The sequence below is a fragment of the Dromiciops gliroides genome, chromosome 4 (genome assembly GCF_019393635.1).
Source record: "Dromiciops gliroides isolate mDroGli1 chromosome 4, mDroGli1.pri, whole genome shotgun sequence".
Taxonomy (NCBI): domain Eukaryota; kingdom Metazoa; phylum Chordata; class Mammalia; order Microbiotheria; family Microbiotheriidae; genus Dromiciops; species Dromiciops gliroides.
This window is the reverse complement of record NC_057864.1, coordinates 371,665,086-371,680,241: the sequence shown is the minus strand read 5'-3', so window position 1 is coordinate 371,680,241 and position 15,156 is coordinate 371,665,086. Positions and strand designations below refer to the sequence as shown.

At 38.6% G+C, this 15,156-nt stretch overlaps 1 protein-coding gene across 1 annotated transcript in view; it reads left to right on the top strand.

The window, feature by feature from the left end:
* The first annotated feature begins 510 nt into the window (after positions 1 to 510).
* The window catches only part of ALDH8A1 (aldehyde dehydrogenase 8 family member A1), a 33,339-nt gene continuing 18,693 nt past the window's right edge, over positions 511 to 15,156 (top strand). Inside the window, exons 1-3 of the mRNA XM_043963064.1 lie at positions 511 to 694; positions 5,562 to 5,709; positions 12,316 to 12,471. Coding sequence (XP_043818999.1) covers positions 557 to 694; positions 5,562 to 5,709; positions 12,316 to 12,471 — 442 coding nt within the window. The 5' untranslated portion in view covers positions 511 to 556. The remainder of the gene's footprint in view (positions 695 to 5,561; positions 5,710 to 12,315; positions 12,472 to 15,156) is intronic.

The following is a 15,156-nucleotide window of genomic DNA, read 5'->3' as shown; positions in this document are numbered from 1 at the left end:
TTTAAGAAGAGTATTCTTCTTAGTGATGTTGTGATTTCAAGCATGGGTTAAAGTCCCTTCTAGTTCTGAAATTCTGTCATTCTAAGCTGATAAACTAATCTATGTTGATGGGAGATTCATTGTGAAAATAAAACTAGATCAATATATGGAAAAGCTCTTTAAAATGGTAAAAACTAGGGGCAGCTAGGTAGCACAGTGGATAGAGCACCAGCCCTGGATTCAGGAGTATCTGAGTTCAAATCCGGCCTCAGACACTTAACACTTACTAGCTGTGTGACCCTTGGAAAGTCACTTAACCTCAATTGCCTCACCAAAAGAAAAAAAATGGTAAAAAGTATAATCATTTTAGATGATCCATAACACCCTCAGCTTTACAAATTAGATATTTTCATAAGAATCTACCTCTTTTAAAGATTACTGATTTCTTTCCAAGTATCTTTGATAGGCCAAATGAATCATGGGTAAAAAAGGGGAGGAGACCTAAATTGAGAAATAAGTAAAGCTGAATGAGTTCAGTCAGCAGAGTTGTAAAACAGTGAGCAGAAAGTTGGTTAAAATGGCAGGACAGAAGTCCCTTTTGGAGTTGGAAAATTTTATTGCTGGTAAATTTATTCCCTGTAATTCCCACATAGATTCCTATGATCCATCTACAGGAGAGGTGTATTGCAAAGTTCCAGATAGTGACAAAGAAGAGGTGAGTTCATTTTTAAAAGTGTATTATGTATTGATAAATTGGGGGCATCATTTTTCTAAACAAAAAAAGAAGAAAGGATGGTGAGTCTGAAGTTGTTAAAACATTAGATGGGTCTTGGGAAGCTGATTCAAATTAAGCTACTGAGTTCATCATATGATAAGCAATAGCAGTGTAAGACTACCGCATTTTGGGGTCAAAAAGAACTCAGAAATCTAGCCAATCTTAATCTTCACCTTTTGCCAATCTGCTTTTTTTCAACATTGTCTAATCAGTAGCTAACCCAATGTAGTTTTTAAAATTTTCTAGTTCTATTTTATTACATTGTACCTATTTTCTATTTCTTTTTTTTAGCTATTATTTTTTTTTTCTTGGCAGAATTACAGTGTCTGACTAGTTTCGAAAGGGTTGTTAGTTTCATGAATATGTTTGACATTTTCCTGTTCCCCTTGCTGCCTTTTCCCCATATGATATTTCCTAAATTCTCCTCCCCTCTGGATTTGGTGTCTGAGAAAATGTTACTCGACTGAAAGAATGAGGTTCTTTAAAACTAGTGTTCTGAGAGCTCTCTGAGGGATTCCTGTCATTTACATTTGCCTTCCCATTGCTTGGAAGTGGAGCTATACTGTTGAGTTTCCCAATACACTTTCCCTTTCTTCACAAAATGAAGATATGATCATGGCATCCAATCTTTGGAACTGAAAGGGACCCGGGTTTCCAATAACTACTGTGTGGTATTCAGGCTGAACCTTTTCCTCACTAATGTAAACCAATTAAATGAACATTTTATTTTACCTTTGATTGAAAATTATTCTGATAAGGCATGAGCTGTTAAAACACTCAAAACCTAATGTTTAGTTCCACAAAGCTACTGAGAAGATTTCCAGAGACCTAGCATCCTTACCAATTATTGTGTGGGAAAGGATAATAATTCTTTTTATCCTGTGGGCTATGTGTTTAACATTTCATTTGTGCTCAGGAAATAAAATGTCAGTTAATTTGTAGCTCAAGTGTTGCAGATTTTGCAGATCAGTTTTTGTTTTTAAGGAAGTTACTTTTTTTGTGGTTAAGTGCAGAAGTACTTTACAATTCTCAGAGCTAGACAGGATGATAGAGATTATCTGGTCATTGTACAGGTGAGAAGACTGAGATTTAAAGAGTACTTGCCTAAGATTATGTGGCTAGTAAATAACAACTGGAATTTGAACCCCATTTCCTTAGTTCCTAGTAGAATCCTAGTAGTTGTGTATCATGTTTATTTTAACTCTGAAGAACAGCAGTTCTGAAGAACTGTCCTTTGATTCTTTATTTTAAACCTTTAGACTTGTATTCCTGTAGGTAAATATTAGCAGTAAGATAATGGTGGGTTGGTTAAACTGTAACTAAAACTTTGATTCCGACTCAAACTAGAGAGGTGTCATCCTAGCACTGGGATATCCAGAATGATCTCCTTTTATCAAGATATTTGTAAGAATAATTAAGAATTATGTATCTGCTATATATCCTTAGGAATCTTTTCTACCCTAGGAACATAATTAAATCTTAGGGGTTAAGAGGTTAATAGGATTGTAGCATTTAGAGCTGGAAAATGCTTTAAAGATCATTAAATCCAACCTCTTCATTTCACAGAAAAGATTGAGAATGGTTAGACTGCCCATGGTCACACAGCCAGTAAGCAAACCAAGGTTTTGAACTCCAGGCCTCTTTCCACTGCAATACAGCTGCTTCCTAGTACAAACATTGTTTATGTTCATTTTCCCAGTCACCCACAAGAAATATTCCTATCATGATCAGATGAACCAGTGCACAGAGTCTTATACTTACCCTTTCCTATGTTGCTTTAGGTCCATAGAATTGTAGAATCTTCTGAAAAAGTTTAGAAGGACCTCAGAACTAATTTGTCCAACTTGTATTTGAGCTAGAATCCCTTTTTTACATCAAGTCCCAACAGCTGATTATCTACATCCTACATGAGGAACTTCAGTGATGAGAAAACCCATGCCAGAGGCAATATAACACTCTAACTGTTAGAAAGCTTTTCCTGATGTGGAACTGAAATCATTCTCTCTATAAATTTGAATCATTATTCCTAGTTATGTCCTCTGGGACCAAGGACAAATATAATCCCGCCAGTAAGTCTTTAAAATTCTTTAATAGAGCTATAGAAGAGAGTTGATTACCTTGAGTCAGGAAGACCTGCCTTTGAGGCCGACTATTTGACCCTGGACAAGTCACTTAACCACTGAGTGCCTGCTCCTCCCCCAAGCAACTCCCTAAAATGAGTAAATTAGGAAAGGTGTTAATCCACAGTTGTATTGGAAGTTCCTAATTAGGAGGGTCCTAAACTAATGAAATTAAATGTATATTCCAAAAGAAAGGATGCTACCCCAAAACATATATGGACATTCCTCTCCTCTCTTCGTTTCCATCTCCCTCTTTCTCATTCCCTCTTCAGTAAGATATATGGCAGAAAAAGGAAAAAAACAAACACCTGTTTATAAAGACTGCTTGTTGCCTAGATTGTGGCATGCAGTTGGATGGGCAACCAATCGAATTAGTCCATCAATATATTTATATTGAACCAAGCACTGCAGATAGATAATTATTAGGTGAAGAATGGAGAAGGAAGGAATAGTAGGCCGGATTTGAAGAACTGTGTCCCATTCAGTTATTCCAAGTTATTCACTGACCCAGAAACCATCTTTTTAATGTCATCAGTATTATCCCAGTCATGTTACTTGACTAAGAATTTGTGAAACCTCATGATCCCTAAAGGATCAAGATTTCAAGTGACCTCAAAGAGTAAGGAAAAGATGCATGGATGGATGCACATAGTTCTGAAGCATGTATAGAAAAACTAGCCAAATCTGCATAGGGTAGGGCCTTTAAGCTATTGCACCCCACAAGGAACAAGTTATTCAACCTCAATTTCCTCATCTTGTAAAATAGTCATAATATTAGCAGCAGCAGCAGCTAGTATTTATATAGCACCTACTATGAGCCAAGCAACATGCTAAATACTTCACGAATTATCTCATTCATTTTCACACACTCCTCGGAGGTAGGTGCTATTATTATCCCCATTTTACATTTGAGGAAACTGAGGCAAACAAAGGTTAAGTGACTTGCCCAGAGTCACACAGTTAGTAAATATCTGAAGCTGAATTTTAACTCAGATCTTCCTGACTTGTGGCCTAGCACTCTATCTGCTACACCAGTATCACCTACCAGTCAGGAATGTTGTGTACAAATGACCTTAGAAGCCTCAAAACTCTATATAAATGTGAATTATATTCCCTTCTACCTTAGCCCTTACTGGTTATATGATTTTCCACCAGTTCAAATTCAGTTTCTTGACACTGGATTTTAAGACTTTCAGTCATAGGAACTAGGCCAAGTGATTATCAATTTAATTTTTTTCCCCTTTTTCTCAAAGTGCACCGAATAAGAGAATCACAAATTTCAATGACTGGAAATATCATACAACAACAACAAAGTCCCATTATAATATATCAGACAAGGTTATTCAGCCTGTGCTTGAAGATCTCAGTTTGGGGGCAGGGGAGAGGGGGAGAACAGTAAGTTAGTCACAATGTTTTTGTTTTTTGGTTTTTTTTTGCGGGGCAATGAGGGTTAAGTGACTTGCCCAGTGTCACACAGCTAGTGTCGAGTGTCTGAGGCTGGATTTGAACTCAGGTACTCCTGAATCCAGTCCTGGTGCTTTAACCACTGTGCCATCTAGCTGCCCCTCAAGTTAGTCACAATGAAGGGCATCCAGATCCATTTCTCAGCCTTAGGATTCAGCTCCCCACCTACTTACTCTCTTGTTACTTTGCTTTCCCACTCATAGCAGGGGGAAGTAGTTTTTGCTGTTTTGTTGTTGTTTGGTTGCGTTGTTTTTTTTTTTATACCTCCAAGTAGTTTCCTTGGCATCAAGGGGAAAAAGGGCAGGCAGCAAACTTCAGCTGAGGATGGGGTTTGGAGCATGTGGAAGTCTTGGGGTGTGTACAAAAGGAATGAGAAGGAGAGATGACACTTCTGTTGCACACCTAACAAAACTTAAGACACACCCTTTGAGAACACCTGCACTGGGGAGGGGAAGTGGGGGTAAAGAAAGAAATCTGACATTGAACTCCATCATTGGTTCTTACTAACACCCAAAGTCACTGCTCAAACCCTAAAATCCAAATTTCTGCAAATTCTATCTGGTGTCTTGTCAGTATGAGACAATATATAGCCTACCTAGAGGGCACAATCTGACTGTGTTCCTTCTTCCACTAACAAGAACTGACAGTGCAGATACTTCCCTGCCTAGGCAATTTGACTTGAAAACTCTTCACAAGGTCTCCCCTTCCAACAAGTATCTTCCCTATTTGCCTACCTGAGTCAGACCCACCCCAGAACCTCCTTTAACAATAAATAAAATGAAAGAGAAGGGGAAAATGTTGGCCTAAGGAAACCAGATGATGCATGAACTGAGACCCATCGAAGTTAGAATTAGAAGAGATCATGTCTGACTCATTTTATAGATGAAGAAATTTCAATCCAGAGTTTTGTGGTGACCTGTTAACAATCACAGTTAGCTAATTACCCAATCAAAACCAGACCTCAGGGCTGACTCTGTCTAGTGTACTTTTCACTCTACCATCCCTGAATATAGAAAACAAAAATCAGTGCCTCTTATTTCTTTGCCTCTTGCCATTCAACCACCAATATCCCCCCAGTCTTGCTTTATACAAAGAGGTTTTCTGGGTAATGTCACCAACTAAGGGGGACTTTCAGGAGAACTACTTGTGGATGCTACCACAACATATATGAGTTCTCAGTAAGTCAACAGCAACTTACTGACTCTTCCATTTCCTTTTCAAAGATAGAAGCAGCAGTCACGGCTGCTAGAGAGGCCTTTCCCCATTGGTCATCTACAAGTCCCCAGTACCGCTCTCAGGTCATGAATAAGTTGGCAGATCTACTGGAACAATCCCTGGAGGATTTTGCACAAGCTGAATCAAAAGACCAAGGTAAACCAAACTCTTCTTCAGATGTCCCACTGCTGGAGAAATCTGGTTTCTATTCATAGAATGAAAGGATTTACATTTGGAAGAGATGTTAGCTATCTGGTTTAAACATTTGATTTTTATAACTGTAGCACACTCCCCCCCCCAATTCCATATCCATTCCCCATCTCCTATTCACAGGTTACATCCCCTAGAAGAAAATTATCCCATGTATAAGGTGTTCTTTGACAACCTTTATGGGCAGGTAACTCAAACTGGCAGTTTGTAAATGACTTGAATTCCTCAGGTCACTTCTCTCCCAGCCAAACTTTCCATAATGAGTCCACAACTAAAAAATCTGCATCCCTTTTCTTCAGTTTCCCCCACCTACAACTCAATCATCAGTCAGGAAAGGCTTGGAACACACTTCTAATGGAGGTGGTACAATATAATTTGGAATCTGTTATGTCACCAGGCTCAGGGAATCAACATTCAGATTTGTTCTTCTGTACTTAAAGGGAAGCACATAGTTCTGAGTATTAAGCAGGAGAATCCAGAGTTGGATGCATAGTTAACTTAAAGGGTATTTATTCTTTTTTTAAAAAATTACATATGCCTTTTATTTTTACATGACACTAATTTCCTATCCCTGATCCATAATTCAGTTAACTTTTCCTTAAAACAAAGATGTTTTTAAAAAGAAAAAAATTATATATCTCAGTAAAACTAACCAACTATCCAGACTGAATGTGAGACTATATGCAATATTCTACTTCCATAGTCCCCCACCTCTGCAACAAGTAGAGGGTAATGCATTTTATAAATTCTTCTCTGGTGCCAGACTTATTTCTTATATCTTATAGTGTTAAGATTGGAGTTTCTTTTCTTTCTGCTTACATTGTTATAATTGTAACAGGAGCAATAATTAAGTGGTATATCCCAGTGACCTCACAACATAACACCAGAAAACATGATACAGCAGGGCCCTAACCAATGGAGTTTTAATGTGTACGCCAGCAGTCTGGGTCTGGCCTGTTTCTCCATCCTGCTCTCACACTAGCAGGCCTAAATTACCAGAGAACAATACTACTTGGTTACATTCCAAACCTCTCAAGGTCCTAGCAATAACCCAGTAGAGGGGAAATATACTTCTCCTACTCACCACTCTAGCTCTTGGGTCCTAATGCATTGTGTTTTCTATCTATACAATCAGCCACTCACAATAATGACACTTTTAGATCTTAAACATAACAATTTACCTAATAATAAGGCAAATGTTCAGTCATTTTAGTTGTGTCCAACTCTTCACAACCCAACTTGGGTTGTTTTTCTCTTGTTGTTTTGGCAAAGATACTGGAGTGGTTTGTCATTTTCATCTCCAGCTCATTTTACAGATGAGAAAACTGAGGCAAAGTTAAGTGACTTGATCAGAGTAAATACGTGAATAATAAAATATATCATAATATGCATATGAACCAAAAGTTATGGTGAAGAGTAGACACCCATTTAAAGGAGCCTGGCATAGAAACACATGAGGGAGGAAAACTCAAGTGCTTAGGGAAAACTGACAGCTCTGAATGTTGTTGGCCCATTTGGGAACATTTATATCACATGGAACTGCTTCTCTGCTCATTGCTTAACTGTTAATCTTCACCCACACTTTAACTAGAAAAATACTCTTCTCTTCTTGAATATAGGCTTTTAAAACTCTAAATTAACTAATACCCTTAAAAGGTCTAGCTATTAATGTGAATAGCAGTTCTCTTTAAGTCAGAGAATTGTAAAGTTCATCAAACTGGACTATACTGACCAGTCCATCCAGTTATTGACACACCCAGATATTATGTTGTCCAATCAGAATGAGACTTGAAGCAACACAAGCCCAGCCCGATCAGATACCAAAGCACAAACAAAGCCTTCTCTGCTTTTCCTTTTCAAGCCAGAGGCAGGAGTAGAGAGCAACAAAGCTCTTTTTAAAAGCACCTTTCTCTTTTTAAAAGCACTGGGTGATTTGTGGGGTTAGATTGAAATGAGAGCCTTCTGACTCAGTGAATGATCTTTTAAACCATACATTGGTCTCCAAATAGTTAAATAATTTCTCATTTTTTGAGTTGTACCCTCTTTAGTTAGAATATGTATGCAAATTAGCTCTCAAGTCTCTAGGAATTTACATCTCTGGTGCCTGAGACATCCTGACATGCTGAGGCTATTTCTTTACATTCACATTTCTTCAAATGAATGAATAAATTAACAAAGGAACAAAAGAATGAACAAACACATAAATGAATAGATAAATTATTTCCCCCTGCCTATTTATAACATCAAATTATTCCCATACAAGGGAGACAGCTCTCTGCCTTGTTGACAAAGGGATCCAAGTACTCAACTCTACCCCATAGATCATTTTCTTTCCCAAACTGTTCAAATCCTATTGGAAAGCTATGCTTCTTTATATACATATTTTAGCAGTGTATATTAAAGCAAATTATTTTTCTACTCACAGTATGTAGCAATGTTCATCCATAAAAGGGACATATCCACATCATGTCATTTGACAATTGATATAAATCCCCTCCTTTACACAAAAACCATTTCTCCCCTTTTCATCATTAACTACTCCTTGTGAAAGAGCTCTAAAAAGGTAAAGTGCCTCATGTGAGTCATTGTGTGTATTTTTTCCCAGTTCCGAAAACTTGATAACTTCATTCTACATCTATTCATAGAAATCTTTCCATGTTTCTCTGAATCTTCCATTTTTGTTTCTTATAGAGCAGTAATATTCCATTACATTCATATACCACAATTTGGTTAGACATTCCACAGCTAATAGGCACCTGCTTTGTTTCTAGTTCTTTGCTACCTCAAGAATTGCTGCAATGAGTATTTTAGCGTTTATTAGACTTTATTTTTGTCTTTGACTTCCTTTGGGCATATGCTTTGCTGTGAATTCAAAGGGTATAAACATATTAGTCATTTTCTTAACATAATTCTCAATCACTTTCAAAACCAATCTACAATTCTGCTAATTGCATTAGTATGGCAGAGTAATTTTTTAGAGATAGCCACAGAAGAGACTGCCTTGTAAAGACACTGCTTTCAAGATGATTTTGAAACTACTTGATTCCCACAAGAGTGTGTGTTGGCTTCTTTATGTTTGTGTAATCTGTAGATGACACTGTTCTTGGGTGGTAAACAGGTGGTCCTTCTGTGTCATCTGGCATGTTGTGGTTAAGCATAACCTCAACACAGTAAGGGAGCTGTGATTGGATGAATTAAAGAATAGGAAAGCAGCAGCAAGGGTGCATTTGAGGTTGCACAACATGAATTTACACTGAAGCCAAGAAAATGTGACTTTTTAGAGCACTGCCTAGCACCGCAGCTCTTACCTAGGCCTGATTAGTAGAATGGGAAAAGGTGGAAAAGGCTGGAGAGATGGCAAATAAAAACAAAATAAGGCTATTGCCTGGGGGAAATAGGGAATTAAGGGACTGGTGGTTACAGTGAGGAAAAAAGAGCAGGTTCCATAGGATTAAAGAAAAAAAGGGAACAGAGTTGAGAATATGAGTCAAGATGGGGGAGGTGAAAGTCTTTTTTTTTTTTTTTTTTGCTGGGCAATGAGGGTTAAGTGACTTGCCCAGGGTCACACAGCTAATACATATCAAATGTCTGAGACCGGATTTGAACTCAGGTCCTTCTGAATCCAGGGCCAGTACTTTATCCACTATTCCACCTAGCTGCCCCTCGTGAAACAGTCTTGAGTTAAAATGTAGTCATGCCAGTGAGAGTGACAGAAATGAAGGGGAAATGGAACATCTGGAGAACTGAGGGATTTGAGGAACTTTGAGGACCAATTGGGAGAATCACTATACTATCGTATTGAAGTCATTGAGGATAACAGCAGAACATCTATGGAGAGGAGGAACTGTGATACTGCAGGCACTAAGGAAATTGGAAGAATATCCTGAAGATCAAAGGATAACCAATAAGGATAGGGAAAGGATGCCTAATTGGATAGTGTGAATTGCAGTGAGGGAGAGAGGTTGTGGAGTATCAGGATATTTGTTTTGCAAATGGTAATGAGGAATAGAGAGAATCTAATCCCTCCTCAGCTTTGTAATGTAGGGGAAGTATGACAAAATTGAATCCATTGGAAAGGGTTACTGTGCATATGGTATTCTCAGAGGAAAACCAGGTTTTGGCTCATCTGAGTGGTTGTAGGAATGCTTAAGGAAAAAGTTCAGAGAGACAGACAAATGGACAGGGACAGAGATAGTGGGTATGTTTGTGGCGGGGGTATTTACAATACAATGAAATTTCCCAGGAGCAAAATAAGAGGGGCTTGTGGATGAATGTACAAAGTTAGTCCTGAGGGGGGGTGAGAATGAAAGTGCCTAAGGAAGGAAAACAGAGAAGGGCTTCACTTACAATGTCAGAAGGCCCACTAATGGCAAAGAATATGTTTATAGTAATCTGAATGATATATGGAATGATAAAAGGTAATGGTTGAAAAGTAGAAAATTCAAGAACTTGGAGGTGCTACAATTCATAGAGATTCTGAGGTTTTAGGTGTGATCATGACATGATAGTGGTTGAAGGTGGGTGGAGAGAGTTTACCGGAGTAATTTGAAGAATTATTGTTAGGTAACGTGGCATGGATAAAGAACTTAAGATATGCTTTGAGGGACAGCTCGGTGGTACAGTGGATAGAGCACCAGCCCTAAAAAACAGGTCTAGTTCCCTTCCCCATCCTGGCAAAAAGAGGATCTGTCTCACAGGCTTGTTTTGAAACTCTAATTCATTCATTCAGTAGAGATTTATTGAGCTATGTGTCAGGAACTGGGGACATACTGTTTTCAAGGAGATTACATTTCGTTATAGGAAAATGATATGTATATAAAGAAGAGAATATTAAATATCTATAAAAAGTAATGGTGGGCACAGCTAGGTGGTGCAGTGGATGAAGCACCAACTCTGGATTCAGGAGGACCTGAGTTCAAATCCAGTCTCAGACACTTAACACTTACTAGCTGTGTGACCCTGGGCAAGTCACTTAACCCTCATTGCCCTGCAAAAAAAAAAAAAAAGTAATTGGGGGGAATATTTTAGACCTTGTTTAAGAGATAGCAGTTGCATTTGAAGGAGGGGGGGTGGGGGTGAGGAGGAAGCACATTGCGGGCTTGGAACATTTAGGCAGAAGACCTGGGTCCAAATTCCAGTTCTGCTACAAATAATGAATCCCCTTAAGTGGTTTCATGTACCTGAATTTGTGGCATTTGAAGTTATAATTATGTTAAAAATTGTCCCTGGAGCTAACTCAATGGAAACATCCAGTACAAATTCCAATAGCTCAACCACTTCAGGAAATTCTGGGTCATGCTTCCCTTTTTCTCTCATATCCCTTATCTCTAAACTGATCGGCATAGGGCTCTTTACGGATCCTTTCCCTGCTAAATATTCTGACAGTTTGCATGCATTTTCCACCTATACTCCACTTGTCAAGATGGAGGTCAAATGTGTCCCGGACCAAAAACTGTCGCCACTTCTGCTGACAGGGCTTTGTTCCATCAAGAGCCTGCACGAGGTATGCCATGGCTGACCCAGTAACAACACACATCTGTGCCCCTGAAAGAATCCCCATGGTCTCCTGTGACAGTCTGGATTTCATCATTTTTCCACGTGTCAGGGTAGAAATATAATAAACAATCATCTGCTTTCAAAGGGTTCTTTTGTGATATGTCGGTGCAACTACTTTGATATTTGTTGTCTCAGACTCTTTTGTAGCATGTGCAGACAAGGGTGATTCTGAATTGAATGAAAGTGCGTGGGTGGGTTTTACCAGGCTAGAAAGACTGAATTCTAAGTATTCATGTCTCGTGTTCAGGCCACAATCATAAAGGGAATAGTACATGGCCCACTTTAACCCCATGTGTCTTCTGATGGCCTATTCGGGTTTTCAAGTTCTTGAGCCTGGTAGACTTCCATGTTCTATCCAGGGGCCTATTTTAGAATTTAAATGCTTACCTTTTCTTCTGTGCAGGAATTATGTTCAGCAAACAATGAAGAAACCAGGATGTCTCAATAGATGCTGGGGATAGATAACTAGTAAGGGGATGTTGAGAGGCTGTGTGGGGTGGAGAATAGTGGATCAGAGAATCCTTAGAGTCAGAAAGACTTGAAACTGAGGAAGAGGTTAAGTGACTTGTACAAGGTCATGGCCTAGTAAATGAGGTCAGATTTGAACTCAGGTTTTCCTGATTCTAGGCCCAGTGCTCTACCTACTGTGCCACTTAGCTACATTAGTGAAAGGCATTTCCTCCCTGGGAGTTTCTTACACAGTAAATTCGCAGGTCAAGAGTCTATCCCACCCCCAAAGGGTGGTGGCTTTAGTCCTTAATAATGTATCCTCATTTACTTTTTTCAAATCCTTCCTCTGCTATTTACTAATATGTTTTTGAACAGTCATTTAACTTTCGGAGCCTTTATTTTTCTCAACTCCAAAATGAGAGGGTTGGAATCTATCCCCTCTAAGAATCTTTACAACTCTGAATCTCTGGTCTTGTGTTATATGGACCAGACGCCTAGTGAACCTTTCTTAAATACTGTATGGCTTAAACTGCTTCCCTCCTACAGGGAAAACAATCACATTTGCCAGAACTGTGGACATCCCGCGGGCTGTGTACAACTTTCGATTCTTTGCCTCCTCAATCCTTCACCACACCACGGATGCCACTCAGATGGATTCCATGGGCTGCATGCACTATACTGTGAGAAGTCCTGTTGGAATTGGTAGGTACCTCCAAACTGGTGGGAGGGGACATCATTGAAGTCAAGCCATGTGAAGTATATTCTAGCTCATTTCCCCGCCTCTTTTACAACCTCACTGGCACTAGTTGATTTCTTGAAAACCAGAGTTACTGAATGACCTCAGCAGTCCCTCCAAATGCTCAGCTTTCCCTCTGATTTAACTGGACTCCTTAGCTCTCTTAAACGTTCTTGGTTTCCCTCACCCTAAAATTTCTGGCCAAATAAAAATTTGCAATACTCAAAAACAACCACCAGATATCACTATTTCCTCAGGGAAAAAAGTAGCCTCGGCCCATCGTAAACCCTTGCTGCTATAGTAGGTAGAATTTTAGTCATGGTGATAACAGAGAATAGGAGACAAAAAAGAAAATGGGACATTTCATCTCTTTGTATCATAAACCAAAGCTATAAGGCATTACAGTAAGGATGCTGCAAACTTCCTGCAGAGGAGGGAGCTGAAATATCATATTTCACTAATATCCTTTGATCTCCTGAAGAACAGATTTCCAATACCCATTCTATTAGTATGAAATGTATGTGGATTCTGGTGATAGGCGCTGCAGGGAAGGCAACAAAATATTCTATTTCTGTTTTTCATAAAGCAGTTGATGTTGTTGTTATGGTTCATGACCAGAATAGCAGTAGGATTTCAGAGTCTCAAATGGATGCAGAAGGCCTGATGGGGTGAGCATGGGAAGGACTTTGGCAAGGATCACATTCATAGATAGTGATCCCTTCCTTACCTAGAGCTCACTTATCCAGAAGCTCCAATGATCTGGAACACAGTTGGGTACTTAGTAAAGGAGCAAGGGAAAGGCCTTTGACCTGCTAAAGTAGATTGTTACTGTGGCTATGCACATTAAAGTCTATATATTTTGCTTATAATAAAGCCCATAAGACTCTTACTCAGTGCCTATTATTTTTATTTTAGATTCAATCCTAAAAAGGTTTGTTTTGCAGTTTATTAGCCCATACCTAGTTAGAAGAAAGGAAAAGGGGCTGTGACGGGAAGATATAATGAAAGCTGTAAAAAAAAGATAGCCTGTTGGCGAAGAAGGAGAAAGGATAGACTATCCAAAAATAGGCACAAAAGTTCACAAGCAATGGTGGTCTGGGACCATTTGCTGTTGTCCTGGCGGTCTCATAGAATACTACATTGAATGATCAATCAATCAGCAAACATTTATTGAATACTTACTATGTTCCAGGCATTGTGCTGACCTTACATTCTAATAGAATTAGGAAGATTTTCAGAATGAAGGACCCAAAATAAGTGAAAAAAATTTATTATATTGTTTTACATGATTGCACATATATAACCTACATCAGATTGCTTACCATCTCAGGGAGTGGGAAAGAGAAGAGAGTTAGAATTTGGAATTAAAAATGTAAAAAAAATGAATATAAAATTTTTTATAATTAATTGGGGGAAAAGAAAAGATTTTTTTAAAAAACATATTTATCATGTACTTAGTTTTAGGGGGCATCTAGGTGGCACAGTGGATAAAGCACTGGCCTGGATTCAGGAGGACCTGAGTTCAAATCTGGCCTCAGACACTTGACCCTAGTTGTGTGACCCTGGGCAAGTGACTTAATCCTCATCCCCTCCCCCCTCCCCCGCCAAAAAAAATCAGAGTACATAGTTTTAATTCTTTAAAACTTATTTTTGAAAGGGGCAGCTAGGTGGTGCAGTGGATAAAGCACCAGCCCTGGATTCGGGAGGATCTGAGTTCAAATCCAGCCTCAGACACTTGACACTTACCAGCTGTGTGACCCTGGGCAAGTCACTTAACCCCCATTGCCCCACCAAGAAAAAACCAAAACCAAACCAAAACCAAAAAACTTATTTTTGAGTTTTAAGCCTCTTCCTTTTTCCTGCCCCTCCCCCATCCACCAAAAAGGCAAACAATATATCAGTTATGTAGGTGAAATTATGCAAAACATGTTTCCATATTAGCCATATCATGCAAAAAAACCCAAACAAACCCAAACCCATCCCAAAATAAAGTGAGAAAACTACTTCAATTTGCACTCAGAATTCATCAGGTTTTTCTCTGGAGGTGAATAGCACTTTTCATCATGTCCTTAGGGATTTCTTGGATCATTGCATTGATCAGAGTAGCTAAGTCTTTCATAGTTGATTATCAGTACAATTTTGATATTACTGTATACAATGATCTCCTGGTTCTGCTTTCTTTACTCTGCATCAATTCATATAGGTCTTCCCATGTTTTTCTAAAACCTTCTCCCTTGTCATTTCTTATAGCTGAATAGTACTGCATCATAATCATATGTCACAACTAATTAAGCCATTCACCAATTGATGAGCATTTCCTCAATTTTTAATTCTTTGCCATTATAAAAAGAATTACTATAAATATTTTTGTACACATAGGTGATTTTCTTTTTTCTTTGATTTCTTTAAGGTACAGACCTAGTAGTGGTATTGCTGAATGAAGGTTATGGACAGTTTTATAGCCCTTTAGTTATAGTTTCAAATTGTACTCCAGAATTGTTGGAATCCACAACTCTACCAGCAATGCATCAGTATACCTATTTTTCCTCATTCCTTCCAGCATTTGTCATTTCTGAAAGGTGTGAAGTGGTACCTCAAAATTATTTAAATTGGCATTTTTTCAAGTGATTTAGAACATTTTTTCATGTGAC